Raw genomic sequence first — 19,106 nt, 5'->3', positions numbered from 1 at the left:
TTACCTATGCTAACTAACCTGTGTTTAAAAAAAAAAAAAAAAAAAAGTGCCCATTTCTTACCGGATCCCGTCACCATGATCTGGCTCCTCTGTCAGCAGCGGCTGCAAGGGGGAGGATGGAGCTCCAACAGCTGAGATGGGAGCCCCATGGATAACTTCACCACTTCCAGATTTCCCAGCAGTTATCGATCGCGCTCTTCTCTTCTTTGCATTCACTGGTCATTGATAGGGGATCGATCATGTGACTGGAATAAACTTCCCCCCACCCTGGTTTGAATCGATTGTAAGAAGGGGAGGGAGTTGGTCAGGAATTCCACTTTATTAGTACTGTTTGATTCTTTGTAAGTTTATGCAGTATATTTATGCAATCTTCAAAATAACAGTCTTGCCTTCTTTAAAAGGTGATCGCGGTGTGCCAGGTTCTTCAGGACAGATGAATAGAGGAGGAGCGCATGGGTAAGCAGACATCTGTTCCAGTGGTTTATGACCATAAATTGCATGCTTAGAAGTTAGTCCAGAAAAAGGATGCAAGCCTTGTTCCCATTTTCACTTGTGTGAAACCACGTGGTGATGCAGCACCATGCAGCTCTGTGAGTCAGGGACTTCCTTCATTTCTGCATGTAGGGCAGCTTATTGAAATAAATGGGCTGCCATACACTGATAACACAGCTCGCACATGTGTGAACTTGGCCCACTTAGATTTTTTTTTTTTTTTTTTTGTATGCCAGCAGTATGGTTTCTCTGTGGGACTGTTGCAGGAGGACATCATTTTAATGGGACTACAAGTCGCAGCAGGAAAGGTGCATTTTCTGTGGAACTAGAAGTCTTAGCAAAGCATTTCTTGTGTGGGACTGCAAGCAACAGCAAGTATTAAAGTGGCCACACACAATTTCCTTTTGGGTCTCTGATAAGGTTACAAAGGGTCAAATCTCCTTAGGTAACCAACACAATGGTGTCTCTTTGACACAGTGCCCTCCTGGCTTAGGCTTCTTTCACACTATCCGTCCATCGGACAGATTCCGTTTTTCTCGGCGGGGGATCGAGCCGCCGATCCCCCGCTGAGCAGGAAGATGACAGCTGTGTCTCCGCGCTGTGTACGGAGACACAGCTGTCAGTTCCCCATGCATCTCTATGGGGGAAATCGGATGGGAACGGACCGTCGGTCCGTTCTCATCCGATCCGCTGGAAAATAGGGTTACATCCGTCCATATTTGACAGATCGGATTGGATGTCAGCGGACATGTCTCCGCTGACATCAGATCCCCCCATAGAGATGCATGGGGGGACCGTTCAGATCCGCCAAAAAAACGGACAGGCGGATCTGAACGGTCCGCCTGTGTGAAAGGGGCCTTACTGTTTTCTAGCAAGGCTCCATGTGTTCATGTCAACAAGCCATATCTGACAGAGGAGGGAATGTTACATAGGTTGAAAAAGACAAATCCATCTGGCTCAACCAATAAATAAACACAGTAAAGAAAACACAACCATATAATCCCATATACACAATCCTACACCCGCAGTTCATTCAGAGGAAGGCGAAAAACCACAGCAAGGCATGATCCAATTTGCTACAGCAAGGAAATAAAAATCCTTTCTGATCTCCCGAGAGGCAATCAGATATTCCCTGGATCAACTTTACCAAAAATATTATTACTCATTTATATTATGTACACCCAGGAACGAATCCAGGCCGTTTTTAAAGAAATCTAGTGTGCTAGCCAGAACCACCTCTGGAGGGAGTCTATTCCACATTTTCACAGCTCTTACGATGACGAAACCTTTCCGTATTTGGAAACTAAATCTGTTTTCCTCTAGACGTAAAGAGTGCCCCCTTGTCCTCTGTGATGACCTTAAAGCGAATAACAACACCAAGTTCACTATATGGACCCCCTTATGTATTTATACATGTTTATCACATCTCCCCTAATCACCTTCTGAGAATAAATTTGGTTTTTCTAGTCTTTCCTCATAGCTGAGCTTCTCCATGCCTCTATCAGTTTGGTTGCACTTTCTGCACGGTTCCCAGATATAATTTTTAAGAACTGGTGCCCAAATTTGAACTGCATATTGCAGATGAGGTCTTACTAATGATTTAGAGAGTGACAAAATGATCTCTCTCTGGAGTCCATGCCTCTGTTAATGCAAGAAATTACTTTTCATGCTTTGGAAACCGCAGCTTGGCATTGTAAGGGGTACAAAATACCTACAGGTAGGGAGCAACCTGGATGCTGCCCTCGTGCAAAATATCCAGTTGGGGTCAGTGTGTTCCATGCGTATGACTCCTCGACCTATCTGCTAACGCAGCTTCTGGGGTACCTTCCTCCAGTGAGTACGACAGCAGCTTTCCAGAATACTTTCCTGGCCTGAATATGGTTTTAATGCTGAAGCATTCCCACTATCCTCCCTTCCTGTTAACCACCTAAGCCCCGGAGGATTTGGCTGCTCAAAGACCAAGCCCTATTTTGCCATTCGGCACTGTGTGAATTTAACGGACAATTGCGCGGTCGTGCGATGCTGTACCCAAACAAAATTGACTTCCTTTTTTTCCCTTACAAACAGAGCTTTCTTTTGGTGGTGATTGATCACCTGTGTGATTTTTTTTTTTTTTTTTTTTTTTTTTTTTTTTGCAGGACTGTGACATTGTGGCAGACAGATCGAACACTTGACTGACATTTTTTACACTTTTGGGAGTACCAGTGACATTACTACAGTAATCATTGCTATAAATATGCACTGTTACTATAAAAATGACACTGGCAGGGAAGGGGTTAACTTGGTGATCAGTGGGTTAAATGTATCCCTAGGGGCGTGATTCTAACTGGGGGGGGGCGTGGCTTGTGATGTAACCACAGACATACCATCCTACATAGCAGGATCGTATAGTCTCTGCACTTCAGGGAGAATGACAGACGGCTGTGTTTACATCTGCCGTCTGTCTTTCTCCCTCTCCTGCGGGAGATCGCGAGTGACCAGCGGACATCGGAGCAGCCGGTCACTCGCGTATGGATGCCTGTGAACGAGCGGGGGCACGCCTCCGGCGGCGCACGTGCACCCCCCACAGGCGGCTGAGCGATTGACGTACCCCTACGTCACTTTGCCCAGCAGCTGCTGCCTGCCGCAGTATACCTGCGGTGGGCGGTCGTTATGTGGTTAACGGCAGAGGAACCAGTGGAGAATGTGGTAGAGGAAGAGGAGACAGTTCCAGTAGGAGACAAAGGGAACTACTCATCTGTGAAATCTACTACCTCTAAAAAGAGGTTCAGGATCAGGTTTTATCTTGTACCATCCAGACAGAAGATATCTTCTGGCCAGTCAAGTGTCTTACTCTAAAAACTCAGGTGCACTTGCTCAAGGCACCATGTACTCCCTTGATGAATGAGTACTTTGTAAGATGGTAGCCTCCTTGATTTACATTGTCCTTGCCCAGTTCTATTGCAGGTCTCTCCAACAGAATGTCTTGATGGCATGGGAAAGAAGAACACTGTTGTTGGATTGCCTAATGCCATTATTCAACAGCAGGAGACTGTCTCTAGAGATTGGTGGATGTCTTCAAAGTGGTTGAAGATGGGGAAAATCATTTTGCCCTATCTGGGAGGACATAGATGACATGCTGGCTGGGTTGATCTGGACAGTCTCTTGGTCCAGGAGTCTTTATCACCGATGAATAGGTTGTTGCCCATCTGGAATTGAGCACAGTTCGTCTTTCCCTACTACATTGCTCAAGTGTTTGTAATGCCTCATTCAGACAATTCCACTGTGGTGGCATGCATAAATCAAGGAGGCAGATATTCTCAGTCATCAGCAACTGTCTCTGGAGAAGTTTCCCTTTCTCCCAGAAGTGTGAGAGGAGCTCTGCGGACAATCGGGTACCCGAGATGTTGATCTTTTGATGTCTGGGTTGAATGCAAAGCTCGACTGGTTTGTCCCCAAGACCCAGGGATTTTTGAGCATTCACAGTAGATGCTGTGATGACACCATGGGGCCAAAGTTCCCTAATCTATGATTTCCCGCCATTACAGCTTCTACCTTGTCTGCTTTGCAGGATTTCAGTGGAAGCATTTAACACTCCAGCCCCAGAAAACTTGCTTCCCCAAAATTGTAATCAAGTTGGCGGATGACCCTTTAGCTTTCTGGATTGTCGCAGCTACCTGTTGCAAGATCAAATCTTCCATTTATTTTATTTTTTTACATTCGCTGGCTTGAACGGCATGTCTTTTGAGAGTTTTGAGACAAAGGGAGTGTCTAATTCTCTCTTTTTTTTTTTTTTTAACTGAAGTCTCCGAAGGTGACTTCAAGAAAGATTTGCCATAAAACTTGGTGATTTCATCCTTGCAGGTATGATGTGGATTGGATCTTGGCCTTGTCTGGTAAGATTTATCGTACATGGAAAGCTTATTTTGCCTGGTGTGAGTCCAGGGGCTTCTCTCCTCGTTCTTACTCGGTGGCCAGAGTGTTGGCTTTCCTTCAGTCTGGTGTGGACCAGCGCCTTGCGTTGGCCACGATTAAGGGCCAGGTATCTGCACTGGCTGTTCTTTTCCAGCGCCCTGTGGCGTCTAATTCTTTGATTCGCACCTTCATTCAAGGTGTGCGTCACTTGGCCCCTCCTAGAAGGGAGCCCTTACCTCTACGGGACTTGAACTTGGTTCTGTCCGTGTTACAACGTTCCCCATTTGAAAACATCAGGGAAATTTCGTTACCTCTGCTGTCTAAAAAGGTTGCCTTTCTGGTGGCAATCACTTCGGCTCGCAGAGTGTCGGAATTGGTGGCGTTGTCCTGCCGCTCCCCTTACTTGGTGGTTCATAGGAATAAGGTGGTCTTGCGACCTAACCCGTCCTTTCTTCCAAAGGTGGTTTCGGATTTTCACCTTAATGAGGACATTGTTTTACCTTCGCTCTGTGCGAATCCTAAGCATCCTAAGGAGGTTGCCTTGCATTCTTTGGATGTTGTCAGGGCGATCAGGGTTTACCTGTCGTCGACTGAATCCTTTCGAAAATCGGATTCTCTTTGTCCTTCCTGAGGGACCTCGGAAGGGTATGGCTGCTTCTGCGGCGACCATATCAAAATGGGTCAGACAGACGATTGTACAGGCCTATTCGTTGAAGCAGCGGGTACCGCCCTTCCCTGTCAAGGCGCACTCTACCAGGTCGGTGAGTGCGTCCTGGGCCTTCCGGCATCAGGCCTCGGTGGCCCAGGTGTGCAAGGCTGCGACTTGGTCGTCAGTGCACACTTTTTCCAAGTTCTACAAAATTGATGTTCTGGCATCAGCTGATGCCTCCTTTGGCCTCAAAGTTCTCTGTGCGGCAGTACCGTAGGGGACCCTGTTTTTTGTTGCGGGTCCCTGGCTGTTGGGGTTGTTTACCCCCTTGGTTATTTGCTTTCCTGGGTTGTTGCTCCTGTTGAGCCTTTTTTGTTGCCCAGAGGGTTACCTTTCTGTTCATATAAGGTTCCTTTCTCTGAGATGGGTACTGCGTTGCCTTTCTGACGGTTGCATTTCCCACCCCTCATGTCTACCCTGCTTTGGGACATCCCCATTGTTGAAGACTGTATGAGTGGGCGGCGACTGTCGCAGGACGTAAGAGAACTGAATTTTTGTAAAATCTTACTGTAAAATTCCTTTCTCTTGAGTCCGACAGTCGCCGCCCCCGCCCCTCTTTTGGGGTTCTTATACACTTAACTGCTTGCTACCAAACTGAGTTGGGATGGCTATTGCAGGGGGGTATTGGACCAGTGGGACAGCCCCCATGGGTGTGTCTATGTAAATGCTTTGTTCTTAACAAGTCTTATGCCAAGCTACTCTTGTGGAGAGGAAGTCAATACCCCATTGGTGAAGACTATGAGTGGGCGGCGACTGTCTGAGGACTCAGAGAAAGGAATTTTACGGTAAGATTTTACAAAAATTCCGTTTTTTGTATTCACCATAAGCTACTTTTGTTGCAGTGAGGGAGACCCAGTATTTTTGTTTTTGCTAGTGACCTACCCTCCTGTAGGGGGTCAGTATAACCTAACTACGTGTGTTCCTCCATGGGCTCTCAAGTGGAGATTTCATGGTTAGTACAAAAATCCTATTGTATAATGTACAGGTCGATTTTTAAATGACAAAAAAAAATGCATTCCTGGGTCATTGCTTACTACCAGAGTTCTATAGCCTAGTGGCTAAAACGCATTTTTTTGCTGCAAATGTAATTCAAATATATTTATTCTTTATAGAAAGTGTTAAAATATTCTCTTATGTAATGCAGGTTTCTTCCAAATGAAAATTCACAAAATTTGCCGGCAGTGGGGCTTCAAGGCGGAAACTTTGGAGGACAGAACAGACCCAATGAACCACGGTTTCCAAATCGTTACTAAACATTTTAACTATTTCTTAGCGGACTTTTTTCATTTTAGGCTTTTTTCCTGATTTTTTTTTTTTCCCTTTTTACTATAAGTTTTTCTTGTATGTGGGGCTTCTAGAGGCTTTCTGCCTCATAGTTACAGGTCTTTTAAAATCCTTAACTGAATCTCTTTAATACTTCTGATTCATTTTGTGTATTGCATGATCGTACTTTTCCAGTTTTACAACTGTGCAAAGAGTTTCTTCTTGTGCAGAAGATAGGTAAATGTTGGAGACCTAATCAGCCATAGCCGGCTATCACAAATATTTAGTGCTCTGTAAATAAAACTTCTCTCTTCACGTTTGCTTATTAGTGTTTCATTAATATAGTGTTAATAATGTGATCCAACACTTTTGTTATGATATGCTGTGCTTGTATTATCAGACTACCTTGTCTTGTAGCAAATGTTATTGCTTATAAGCCATTAAATGAGAACTAACATTTTTGGATTTGTTCAAGTAGAAAGCGTGAATGTTTTTCTCCTTTCCTTCTTTCTTGTGTTTATTTAATTGGCTAATACTATTTAATTTAAGTACATTCTCACAATTCTTGCAGTGTTTAGAATGTTAAAAAAATTACTGTTCTATTAATAAAAGCACAAATATAATAATGCAGCGCTGGTAAATGGCAAAAATATGTGCAAAATAAACAATGTACTACTAATGAATAATACACATTAAAGTGCATAAAAATATTGCTGTATGAAAAAAGTGCAATACATTTCAATAAATTCCATGGAAATCTCTTTAGGAAATCCACTAAAGTGCAACGTGCAAAAAAACAATGCGTGCAAAATTGCCAAAAATGTAATACTAATTAAAGTGCATAAAAATATTGCTATATGGAAAGAGTACAAAATGTATCAATAAACGAGGTCCATGGAGATATAGTCCCTGTCAAAAAAAAATACACTGAATTGCAATGTGCAAAGAATCCAATAATATAGATGTCAATGGGTGTTGCTGCCACCAATGGGTGAGATAAATTGGGAGGCTTACCGGATGAATATGACCCAATAGAGCTTATACTCTTCAGGTCATTAGTGCTTATAGTAATGGATATCTTCAAGTCTCTAGTGTTGGTATACTAGGATGCTGGGATGATTTCATGTTTCGTAATTCTCTTCAACGTATGCCATACAAATTTGAAACTGCTGAGTAACCTCTTGAAATAACTGGCAAAAGGCTCTCCACGTGATCCCATGAAATAAGAGGCTCACATAGTTAGGGCTGCAACTAATGATTATTTTCATAATCGATTTGTTGGCCGATTGTTTTGATCGGATAAAAACCTCAAGAAAAAAAAGTTGGTGTATAATTTAGTTAATAATCTTGAATATCTATATGCAGAGGTAAATATAAATATCCAGCTATATAGTTGGATATTTAATCCACTCTGAGACAGATATATGTATTAGAGGTTTAAATGTAGTATATATCAGACTCCGAGATCAATAATTTTAAAAGACCTAAAACACTGTTTTGCAAATTTTCAGACCGGATTAGTATAGAATATTCATGACACACTCCCTTATTAATGGGCAGGTAGCTTGATAAAAGCTCTCTGCGCCTGCTGTCACTTAAGCTGGCCATACACAAACTACATTTTTTTTTTTTAATTTTTTTTTTTTTTAAAACATTCATCCGATTTTTCCAACCATTAGTGGTGTCCATTTGGTGTTCGTTGTTAACCACAGTGACAGGAACATTTGAAGGAGCAGAATAGAAAACTTCTCAATCAAACGAATCTTCAAATAGTGTATGTGGTTTTTGCTCAGAAGTTATAAACAATTTAAAATTTAATGTTAAAAGCAAGTGGGATTTCCAAACACTCGTCCATTCAACAAATATACAAATAATTTTTGTATAAATATAGATGCAAATATTTTTGGCCACAAATCCAATACATGTATGGGCAGCAGAGGACATTTAGTAGCAGCAGCATGCTTTTTTTGTCACTTGTCATGATGGGTTAAAAAATAAATAAATGGCCCTTTATAGTAAAAAAACAGCAGATATCGCTACTGTAAAATAATATATATTATATAATATATCGCCTTAGATCACCGTCTCTGGGTTCAGATGCTCATCTTCCCTGCACAGTGCCCTTAAAGTGATTCTAAATGTTGGCTTTTTTCTTTTTAACAATCTTGTCATACTTACCCGCTCTGTGTAATTTTGAACAGAGCAGCACTGATTCTCCCCTTCTGCCCCTCCTGCCTTCAAAGTGCCCCTATAGGAAGCAGCAAAGTATAGTACTGTATAGAGAGTTCCTATGGCAAGGTAGAAAAAACTTCTGCATTTAGAATCACTTGGTTCCTTCTCTTGCCCAGGACTACATTTCCCATGAGGCATTGCTCCTCACACATTCACAAGTTCTCTGCCATCTACATACATGTATGGATGGTTTACTGAGCTGTATGTGCGTTGCACTGTATTTTCTGATATGTAAACAAATGCATTCTCTATGCAGGACAACTAATCAACTGACCGATTAATCGATTATGAAAATAGTTGACTATTTTTATAATCGATTAGTTGTCAATTAATCGATTAGTTGTTTCAGCCCTACACATAGTGTGTACTAATGACAGAACCATTTTAATTGAAGGTAAGGAATACTTCTAGTATTCAATAGGAAAAAAAGTATAAAAGATCCAAGAATAGGAAGACACAACACCTGTAGCTGACCAACGCATTTCGTCTGAGATCATATGGGGTGTCGGGCTGCTGGTGGTGGTACTTTTTAAATACCTTTTTGTTTTTGCGGGGGGACCCACAATTAGACTATGTCCTTGGGTTGCAATTCCGCTCCGCTGTATGGAGATTGCCACTTCCCGTATGGAAAAGTGTTCGTGTCAAGCCTCGTTTTAACCGCTTGCCGACCGCCGCAAGTACATATACTGCGGCGATCAGCCCCTCACAGGCAGAGTGACGTATCGGTACGTCACTAGCCTGTGAGGCTCTGGGGAGGACCCCCCCCCACGCGCGTGTGATCGGCGGACCCGATGTCAACCGGTCACTCTGCAATCGTCGGGGGAGAGGGAGAAAGAAAGGCGGCTAGTGTAAACACGCCGCCTGTCATTCTCCCATGTGTAGAAACACTGATCATACGGTTCTACTATGTAGGACCGTTGATCATTGTTCCTACAGCTCAAGCCACAGCCAATCAGTTAGAATCACGCCCCTAGGGACACACAGCCCCTCCCTCTCAAAATAAAGTTAACCCCTTCACTGCCAGTTTAATTTTACAGTAACAGTGCATATATATAGCACTGATTACTGTAGAAATGTCACTGGTAACCACAAAAGTGTCAAATGTCAGTCAAGGGTCCGATCTGTCCGCAGTACCGCAAAAAAATCGCAGATCGCCGCCATTACGCGTTAAAAAAAAAACCAACAAAAATGACAATCTTTCCCTTTGTTAGTAAACGCAATAACTTTTGCGCAAACCAATCAAAATACGCTTTTTGCGATTTTTTTTTTTTTTTTTTTTTTTTTTTTTTTTTTTTTCTCTTCAAACATATGTAGCATAAAACAAATTGGCCGAAAATGTTAAAAAAATTTTGATTTTTACTTTTTTTTTTTTGGGGGGGGGGGAATTTCATATAAAAAAATGTGAAAAATATTATTTTTGCAAAATTGATGCTTTTTTTTGTTTATAGCGCATGATCAAAAAATCGCACAGGTGATCAAATGCCACCAAAAGAAAGCTCTGTTTGTGGGGAAAAAAACGACATCCAATTCGATAAGGTACAGTGTTGAGCACGACCGCGCAATTGTCCGTTAAAGTCACACAGTGCCGAATTGCAAAATACCCCCTGGTCTTTTAGCAGCCAAATCCTCCGGGGCTTAAGTGGTTAATAAACGTAGAATAAAACTGGCGCGAGGCGTGTGTATCGGGCCTCGTTGTCAAACCTAATATGAAACTGTAAGAAAGAAGCGCGAACCAAGTCTCAATATAAAAGAAGCTTTATGTATCCGATACTTGTAGTCCAAGCCTCGGTTTAAACAGAAAAAAATTAATAATGTTCACAGTCGATATACGACTGAAACTACATTACTAGCCACAAACGGGTACACAAAATTAAACTTATAAGCATGAAGACATGAATTTCAATGGGCTGATAATGCAAAATCTAATCTCCCAATCCATTAAAAATTTATTAAAATTGGTATTAATGTTAATCCCAGGGCCAAGCATAAAATCCATAAAAGTATATAAATGATTAAAAATGATTCGTCTTAACCACTTTACAACCGGATGATTTTGCTGTCTTACGTCTTTGCCACTTTTTGCAATTTGGCACTGTGCGACTTTAACTGACAATTGCGCGGTCATGCAACGCCTTACCCAAACGAAATTTACGTCCTTTTTTTCCTGAGCTTTCTTTTGGTGGTATTTGATCATCTCTGTAATTTTTTTATTTTTTGCGATATTTTGAAAAAATATTTTTCTACTTTGACAGTTAAAAAATATCCAATATATTCAATTTTTTTGTCATATTTAGGCCAAAATGTATTTAGCTACATGTCTTTGACAAAAAAAAATTCTCAATGAGCATATTTTTAACCGCTTTAAGACCGGAAGATTTTACCCCATTCCTGACCAGGCCATATTTTGCGATTCGGCATTGCATTACTTTAACGGACAATTGCGTGGTCGTGCGAGGCTGTACCCAAATTAAATTGACGTCCTTTTTCCCCCCCACAAATAGAGCTTTCTTTTGGTGGTATTTGATCACCTGTGCGATTTTTACTTTTTGTGCTATAAACAAAAAAAGAGCAACAATTTTGAAAAAATTAACAATGTTTTTCACTTTTTTTTATATGAAATTCCCCCCCCCCCCCCACCAAAAAAAATGTAAAAATCAAAATTTTTTAACATTTTAGGCCAATTTGTTTTCTGCTACATATTTTTGGTAAAAAAAAAATCGCAATAAGCGTATTTTGATTGGTTTGCGCAAAAGTTATTGCGTTTACTAACTAAGGGAAAGATTTTTGTAATTTTTGGTGGGTTTTTTTTAACGAGTAATGGCAGCTATCTGCGATTTTTTTTTTTTTTTTCGGGACTGCGACATTGCGGCGGACAGATCTGACCCTTGACTGACATTTTTGACACTTTTGGGGTTACCAGTGACATTACAGTAATCAGTGCTATAAATATGCACTGTTACTGTAAAAATTACACTGGCAGGGAAGGGGTTAACTTTTATTGGTGATCAAGGGGTTAATGTATGCCTGGTGCCTACTAACGTGCGTGGGGGGAGGGGACTATGTTACACAGGCACAGATCGCAGGTTCAGCTATGCTGAATCCTGCAATCTGAACCTGCCTGTCACTTAGGAGATCTGCCCGCTTTGTTTACACAAGTGGGCGGATCTTCACACTCGATACCCGACGATCGGGGAAGAGCGGTGGTCATCACCACCGCTCCTCCCCTGGCCCGACTCCCACTGTGACTGAAAACATCGGGAGCGAGCCTCCAAAGGCGCGCGCCACCCAGAGAGGGGAATGTCTGGTGACGTAGGTCTATGTCGCCAGACGATAACGAGCCACTGTGCCGCAGTACCAGCACAGTGAGCAGTGGTTAAACTAATATTCTAAGTCCATTGTGGGAATGACACCCAAAAAGATATAAATGCATGTACTAAAAATAAGATTACACCTAAAAATTACATAAAGGTATGTAAATATCCAGATAAAATACAACCACCATTATCCATTATTAACCACTTTACGACAGATGTACTGCGGCAGTCTGGCTCGTACAGGCAAGCTAGGGGGGCAATCGCGTGCCGTCGGAGGCACGCTCCCGCCCCCACTTGTCAGCGGGGGAGCCAGTGCGGGTGCCCGGCGGCTCCGATGGTCGCCGGGCACCCGCGATCTCCCGCTGCTGACAGAGGGTGGACGGACGGCTGATGTAAACACAGCCGTCCGTACGTCTCCCTGAAGTGATCACAGATGTCATGTGATCCTGCTATATAGGATCGCATGTCTGTTAAGACTTCACAAGCCACGCCCCTCCCCCACAGTTAGAATCATGCCCCTAGGGTCACATTTAACCTCTTCATCACCAACAGTTAACCCCTTCCCTGCCAGTGTAATTTTTTACAGTAACAGTGCATATTTTTAGCACTGATTACTGTAGTAATGTCACTGGTACCCCCAAAAGTGTCAAATGTCAGTTGGGGATCCGATCTGTCCGCTGCAATGTCTCAGTCCCGCAAAAAATGGCAGATCGCCGCTATTACTAGTACAAAAAAAAAATAATAAACAGCATCTTTCCCGTAGTTAGTAAACGCAATAACTTTTGCGCAAACCAATCAAAATATGCTTATTGCAATTTTTTTTACTAAAAATATGTAGCAGAAAACAAATTGGCCTAAAATGTTAAATTTTGATTTTTACATTTTTTTTGAGAATTTCATATAAGAATGAAAAAATATTATTTTTTTTATTTTTTTTCAAAATTGTCGCTCTTTTTTTTGTTTATAGCGCAAAAAATAAAAATCGCACAGGTGCTCAAATACCACCAAAAGAAAGCTCTATTTGTGGGGAAAAAAAGGATGTCGTTTGGGTACAGCATAGCACGACCACCCAATTGTCCGTTAGTCACGCAGTGCCGAATTGCAAAATAGGGCCTGGTCATTGAGCAGTCATATTCTCCGGTCTGCTGTCCCATTCTATATTCCGACCATATGGAACAAAAGACTGTAATTTATAAATCCAAAGTTTTTCAGGACGTGACACTCCTCTGGGTTTAGCACCACCTCTCCATGGGACCTCATAGCGGTCTATAATTATAAATTCAGTGCCCTGAGGGTCTCTATAATGGAATTCACGATAATGTTTAGAAACATTATGATTGGTCTCCAACTTTTTTAATGTTGATCTGTTCATTGATCCTAATGTTAAAGGAACGAATGGTCTGACCTAAATATTGTTTCTTGCGTGGACAAGTTAACAAATACACCACCCCCTTGGTTAAGCAGGTGTGAAACTGCCTAATAGGGTAAGTTTGTCTTTTGGTTCGCCCTCTTGAGTTGTGTAAACATGTATTCTTGATAGTCTCCATGGAATCTCTAAGATAGGAGGGACTTTTCTTAACCAATGGTTGAAGATAACTCAATTTATCGACCAACCTGAGACATGATTTAGTCGATGCCACTGACTATAGAACGCCCTGGGGAATGTGTTGGGTTTTTATGAACTTTTGACAGATAAACTGTTGGAATCCTGGGTGCCAAGGGTACCAAGTAGGCCTTCTCCTTTGAGAATATGGTCACCAAACCCTCTTTCAACTAATTGTAATAGATCCTTTGTGGGGTCTTGGGCAGGGATTTTTATAAGTGCTGGTGTCGGATAAGATGTTTATCTCGGACATATAATCTTGTTAATAAAGGATGACGATGCCATCCTCTTTATCTGCAGAGCGGATGAAAAGGTCTTTTTTTTTTCACATAGGGATTTGAGTCCAATGTTAACTGATGGATGATTATAAGTCTTTTTAATGAATAATTTATCCAGATCTTTAATACAAAGATCTCTAAATACTGCAATTGCTTGTGAGATGGCTCCTCGGGCTGAAGAAAGAGGGATTAGAAAGGCCAGAATTAACAAATTGTGAAGAGGTTACACCTCCATCATGCCTACACGCATTAATAAAAGCAACAGAAATGGAATAGTTAGGTGTCATAACTATTTTGTAAAAAGTATTGGGACACCTGCCTTTACATGCACATGAATGTTAATGGCATACCAGTCTTAGTCCGTATGGTTCAATATTGAGTTAGCCCACCCTTTGCAGCTATAACAGTTTCAACTCTTCTGGGAAGGCTGCCTTTATGGACCTTGCTTTGTGTACTGGTCCAAATTTTATTTGGTGGGGTTTTTTTTTTTTTTTTTTTCAAGCGGTTGAGCTTGGCACCTTAGTTCCAGTGAAGGGAACTCATGCATCAGCCTGCCAAGACATTTTGGATTATTTTTATGCTCCCAACTTTGTGGGAACAGTTTGGGGATGGCCCCTTCCTGTTCCAACATGACTGAGCACCAGTGCACAAAGCAAGGTCCATAAAGGCATTGATGAGTGAGTTTGGGGTAAAAGAAGTTGACTGGCCTACACAGAGTCCTGACCTCAACCTGATGGAACACCTTTGGGATGAATTAGTGGGAAGACTACAAGCAAAGCCTTCTGGTCCAACATCAGTGCCTGACTCCACAAATGCACTTCTGGAAGAATGGTAACCATTCCCATAGACACACTCCTAAACCTTGTGGACAGCCTTCCCAGAAGAGTTGAAACTGTTAACTGCAAAGGGTGGGCTAACTCCATATTGAACCCTACGGACGAAGAGTGAAATGCCATTAAGTTCACGTGCGTGTAAAGGCAGGCGTCCTGATACTTTTGACAAAGTGTGTGATAAATGGAGCGTATAGCTTTCAATTATTTTAGTGATTAATTGTTCCTGAAGTCGCACATAAAGTCAAAACCTGCTGTAGGAGTGAATGGCAGCCTCAGCCTAGACCCCCGCCAGGCTATGCCCCCAATGTGTTTCACTCCGCCCACCCATGGGGATGTTGGGGGGGGGGGGGGGGGGAATCCCGGGACAATTAACACTCTACCATTGCCTGGAGTATTGACAAACTCCCTTCACAGCCAGCAGTCATAGCGGTGGGCACTGGACTTCATTCCCATACAGCCAGGGCTGCTCATACACCTTAGTTTTTAAAGGGAAACTTCAATTTCGTGGGAGAGAAAAACAATATAGCATATACAATTGCGACAAAAATCATATTGTGATTGAATGAATGTTATTAAAAATTACCTTTCCTTTTCAATCTGCAGCTGTTGTAATTTTCTGAAAATGCAGTGCAATATGGCTACCTGGAGGTGTTCTGTACAGAGAAAGTGTACTGACTACACCCCAGAAACATAATTTCCTGCTTGTGTGGTTGGCTCACTGATTTTCCCAGAAGTCTGCATTAAGATACAAGTCCGATTTCTGGTATCCTCTGCAGCAAAAATGTCATTTGTGGTGAGATACTCCCAATAGGAACATGTCTAAAGGGATGTAGGCCCAGCAGCTTTCCTCATTAGAGCCCTGCAGCTGCACAGCTGATATTTATGAAACCACTCCTATTTGACCCACTCGGCACAGAGGAACAAACTGATTTCTTCAGAATAACAAAAACCTACCGTTCGTGTACTGGTAACGGTCTTTCTCTGAATCCTTCCAGGACGGCCTACAAGTGAGAGATTGGGGCTCCACCCTACCAGAAACGCAACCAATTTGCAGCTTATAAAGGGTCCCACCCACACCTTGTGCTTCAGTAATCGAAAAGTAACTTTCCAACCAAAATCCAAGGGATACAGTTATTTAACTCACACATTTTTTTTTTTTTTAACTCACCCCCTTTTTTCCAGGGTGGGAAGTAGGTTGGCCGTCCTGGAAGGATTCAGAGAAAGACCGTTACCAGTACACGAACAGTAGGTTTTCTCCTTCATCCTTCCAGGATGGCCTACAAGTGAGAGGATAGTAAAAGAATCCATCCGGCCTACCTTAGGGTGGGACCACTGCCTGTAAAACCTTTCTGCCGAAGGCAAGGTCTTGTTGAGACAATACTTCCACACAATAGTGTTTCAGGAAAGTATGACTGAACCAGGTGGCTGAATGGCGGGTTTGTTTCCAGGAGGCTCCAGCTTTTTCGGCCCAGGATGTTTCCAGGGCCCTTGCAGAATGCGCCTTCAGCTTTGCTGGAGCAGGAACACCTGAAACCTCATACGACATAGTAATGGCTTGTTTGATCCACCTGGAGACCGACGGCTTTGCAGCCTGCAGTCCCTTTCTTGGTCCAGAGAGAAGAACCAACAAGTGACTAGACCTCCTAAACTCTTTGGTTCTCTCTAAATAGGTGAGGAGACATCTCCTCCCATCTAAAAATGAAATTTCTGCTCATTTTCATTCTTCTTGGGGTTCTCACAGAATGAGGGCAACACTATCTCTTGCTTCCTGTGAAAAGAAGATGCTACTTTGGGTAGATATAATGGATCTGGTCTAAGAATAACCCTGTCTGGAAAAACTAACAGGTTCTTTAATGGACAGGCTCTGTAAATCCCCAACCCTCCTGGCTGTCGTGACCACCAAAAGGAAGGCAAGCTTTACAGACAAAACTTTAAGGGTAACACTAGATAACTCCTCTAGTACCCTAATTAAATCCCACAGATGGACTCTATCCCTTTTTATAGGGGTAGCTCTATCTCTTTCTAACAAAAATCTTTTTTTTCTCTTACGTCCTCCGACAGTCGCCGCCCCTTCATAATCTTCACCAATGGGTAATTGACCTTTGCTCCGTAGGAGTAGCTAGGCAACAAGATTTGTTAATATCAAAGCTTTTAGCATATCACACCCCTAGGGGGCGGTCCCCTCAGTCAATACCTCCCTGCTTCCAGCTTTCTCAACTCAGTTTTCAATTGCCTAGCTTAGGAGTAGCTGGCTGTTCCTGTGCTGGGGCTTTCAGTCTCAGCCTTCTATCCTCTTTTTGATTTTATTTCAAGTATTTTTCTCTTTCTTTTACTTAGCTGTTTTTTTCTCAGCATTAGTTTAGTTTTCTTCGGATGAAGATGATCATGCGGAGCTGGGTCTCGGACTGGCCACCCTGGATCCCAGGGCTGAGAGCCAGGGGTTTCCCCAGCCTGCCATCGAGCGTTCAGCTCAGGTTTCCCTGGCATATTGAACGACCCATCCCTGTTCGCTGCAGGGATGCTGCCTGTGAGGTGGCTACCTCACCGGACGCCATTTGCGGTTTCGCACCGCAGTCCACTGTGTCCTGGCTGTGACACTCCCTGTCCTCAGTACATCGGTTTGGTCGCTAGAGAAGGCTCCCCACGCCATCCGGAATGGTAAGTGTTTTTCTATGTGGGGACCTGTCTTGTTTGGGTGTCAGTCTGTGACTGTGTGACCCGCATGTCTGTAAGTGCTGAGCTCCCTGTCAGATTCCTGTGATAGCTGCCTTTCTGTGGGCTGCGGGGGGGGGGGGCTCTCCCGCTCTGCTGTGTGAGAGGTATGGGGCAGACTGGGCTCAGACATGCTGTGCGGCGACCGCTGATGCGGCCCGCCATTTTTTTCGGCAAACTGTGGTGACCGGCCCTGTGTGGTACAGCGCTGTGTTTTGGCGCCAAACGCCGCCATTTTGGCGGCGATCGCTCATACAAGCACATGTCGGCGCCATTTTCTTATTGCCAAAATTCCCTCAGCCGAGCGGCCATGTTTGTGAAGCCTTCATAGGCTATATAGGGTGGTCAGTCATTGCATCACTTCCTTTTTCACTGGAACAGCGATCGGTGGCAGCAGCTGTGTGGTCTCTCCAGGTTTTTACCTTCCTTTTCCTGTTTTTCCTTGCTCAGTGCTCCTTATCCCTGCGGGGGTCGGTACATCCAGTAGTGTGCGGTGGGCTGCGCTCGCCACGGTCTTAAAGGGGCAGTCCTTTATTTCAGTTGATACTGGGGCATGGATTCTCAGGATTGCAAGTTTCCTCCCACCCTGGTGGGGGGGCCAAGGGGCTGCTGCATCCCCCGAGGGGGCTGATCTGGCTGCTGTTGTAGCGAACTTGGCTTCTCAGGTGCAGATGCTAATGGCTGATCGATCCGCAAAACGGCCCAGGTTGTCTATTTCCTCTGATTCAGAGGGCGATGGGGCTGCTATGGCTGGAGTGCCCTTCTCAGGGTCTCGTTCATCTCTGGACCTTGTGGGGTCTGAGGGGGAGGCTGAGGTAGAAGGAGTTGATACTTCTCCCCCTGGCTTGCCTGAAGAGCTTGCACTCATGGATGAGTTGATTACTTCTATCAAGGAAACACTGCGTCTGCAGGATGAACCAAGTCCTCCTGCTTTGATGTCCTCTTATGGGACGCAAAGGAAACGCAAAACAGCGCAGGCTTTTCCCTGCCCTGCAGAATTTCAGCGCGCTGTTGATGAGCAATGGCGCAATTTAAAGAAGCCTTTTACTGTGCCAAGTAAGTTCAAGCTGCGTTATCCATTTACACCCACCACTGATGAGCGTTGGTGTGTGCCGCCTCAGGTGGATCACGCGGTGGCAGTTTTGAATAAATCTACTGCGATTCCTGCTGAGGATACCCCGGTGTTCCGGGACCCTACGTACAGGAGATTGGAGTCTCTGGCCCGTCATGCTTATACGGTTGCTAGTTCTATGCTGAAGCCTATTTTTGCTTCTATTATGGCAGCACAAGCTATTGCGGATTGGACGCAGGTGCTCAGGCGCACCCTGGTGACTGACTCTGCCCCGCCGACAACATTGGCTATGGTAGATCAAATTCATCAGGGTGTCATGTATTTGTGCGATGCGGACTTGGATTTGGTCCCTTTGGCTGCACGCCTCTCCAGTGTAGCGGTGTTGAACCGTCGCCTGATATGGCTGAAATGTTGGTCGGTTGACCAATCCTCTCGCAAGACTCTAGCTAATCTTCCCTACGCGGGATCTCGCCTTTTTGGCGAGTCTTTGGATACTCTGATAAAGGGACTTTCCGGGGGTAAGAGCACTCTCTTACCCCACACTCACAAGAATAAGTCGGTTCGCGGTAAGAAGAATACCTCGTTTAGGCCCTCTCAGGGGTCCTTTTGTGCCTTTCGGTCGCAATACAAGGGCAAGCCCTTCAAGGGCCAAGGCTCCCAGAAGAAGCCGTGGGCAGGTAAGCAGAAGTCCGGCCAGTCCGGGT

At 43.7% G+C, this 19,106-nt stretch overlaps 1 protein-coding gene across 1 annotated transcript in view; it reads left to right on the top strand.

Annotated features, from left to right (window-relative positions):
* Positions 1-6,825, top strand: part of LOC309547132 (scaffold attachment factor B1-like) — a 119,083-nt gene extending 112,258 nt beyond the window's left edge. The window contains exons 16-17 of the mRNA XM_082246922.1: positions 402-456; positions 6,240-6,825. Of these exons, the coding sequence (XP_082103048.1) occupies positions 402-456; positions 6,240-6,348 (164 nt within the window). The 3' untranslated portion in view covers positions 6,349-6,825. The remainder of the gene's footprint in view (positions 1-401; positions 457-6,239) is intronic.
* The last annotated feature ends 12,281 nt before the right edge of the window (positions 6,826-19,106 follow it).

Source organism: Pelophylax lessonae, assembly GCF_965119305.1.
Source record: "Pelophylax lessonae genome assembly, chromosome: 1".
Classification (NCBI taxonomy): domain Eukaryota; kingdom Metazoa; phylum Chordata; class Amphibia; order Anura; family Ranidae; genus Pelophylax; species Pelophylax lessonae.
This window is presented reverse-complemented; position numbering and strand designations above follow the sequence as displayed.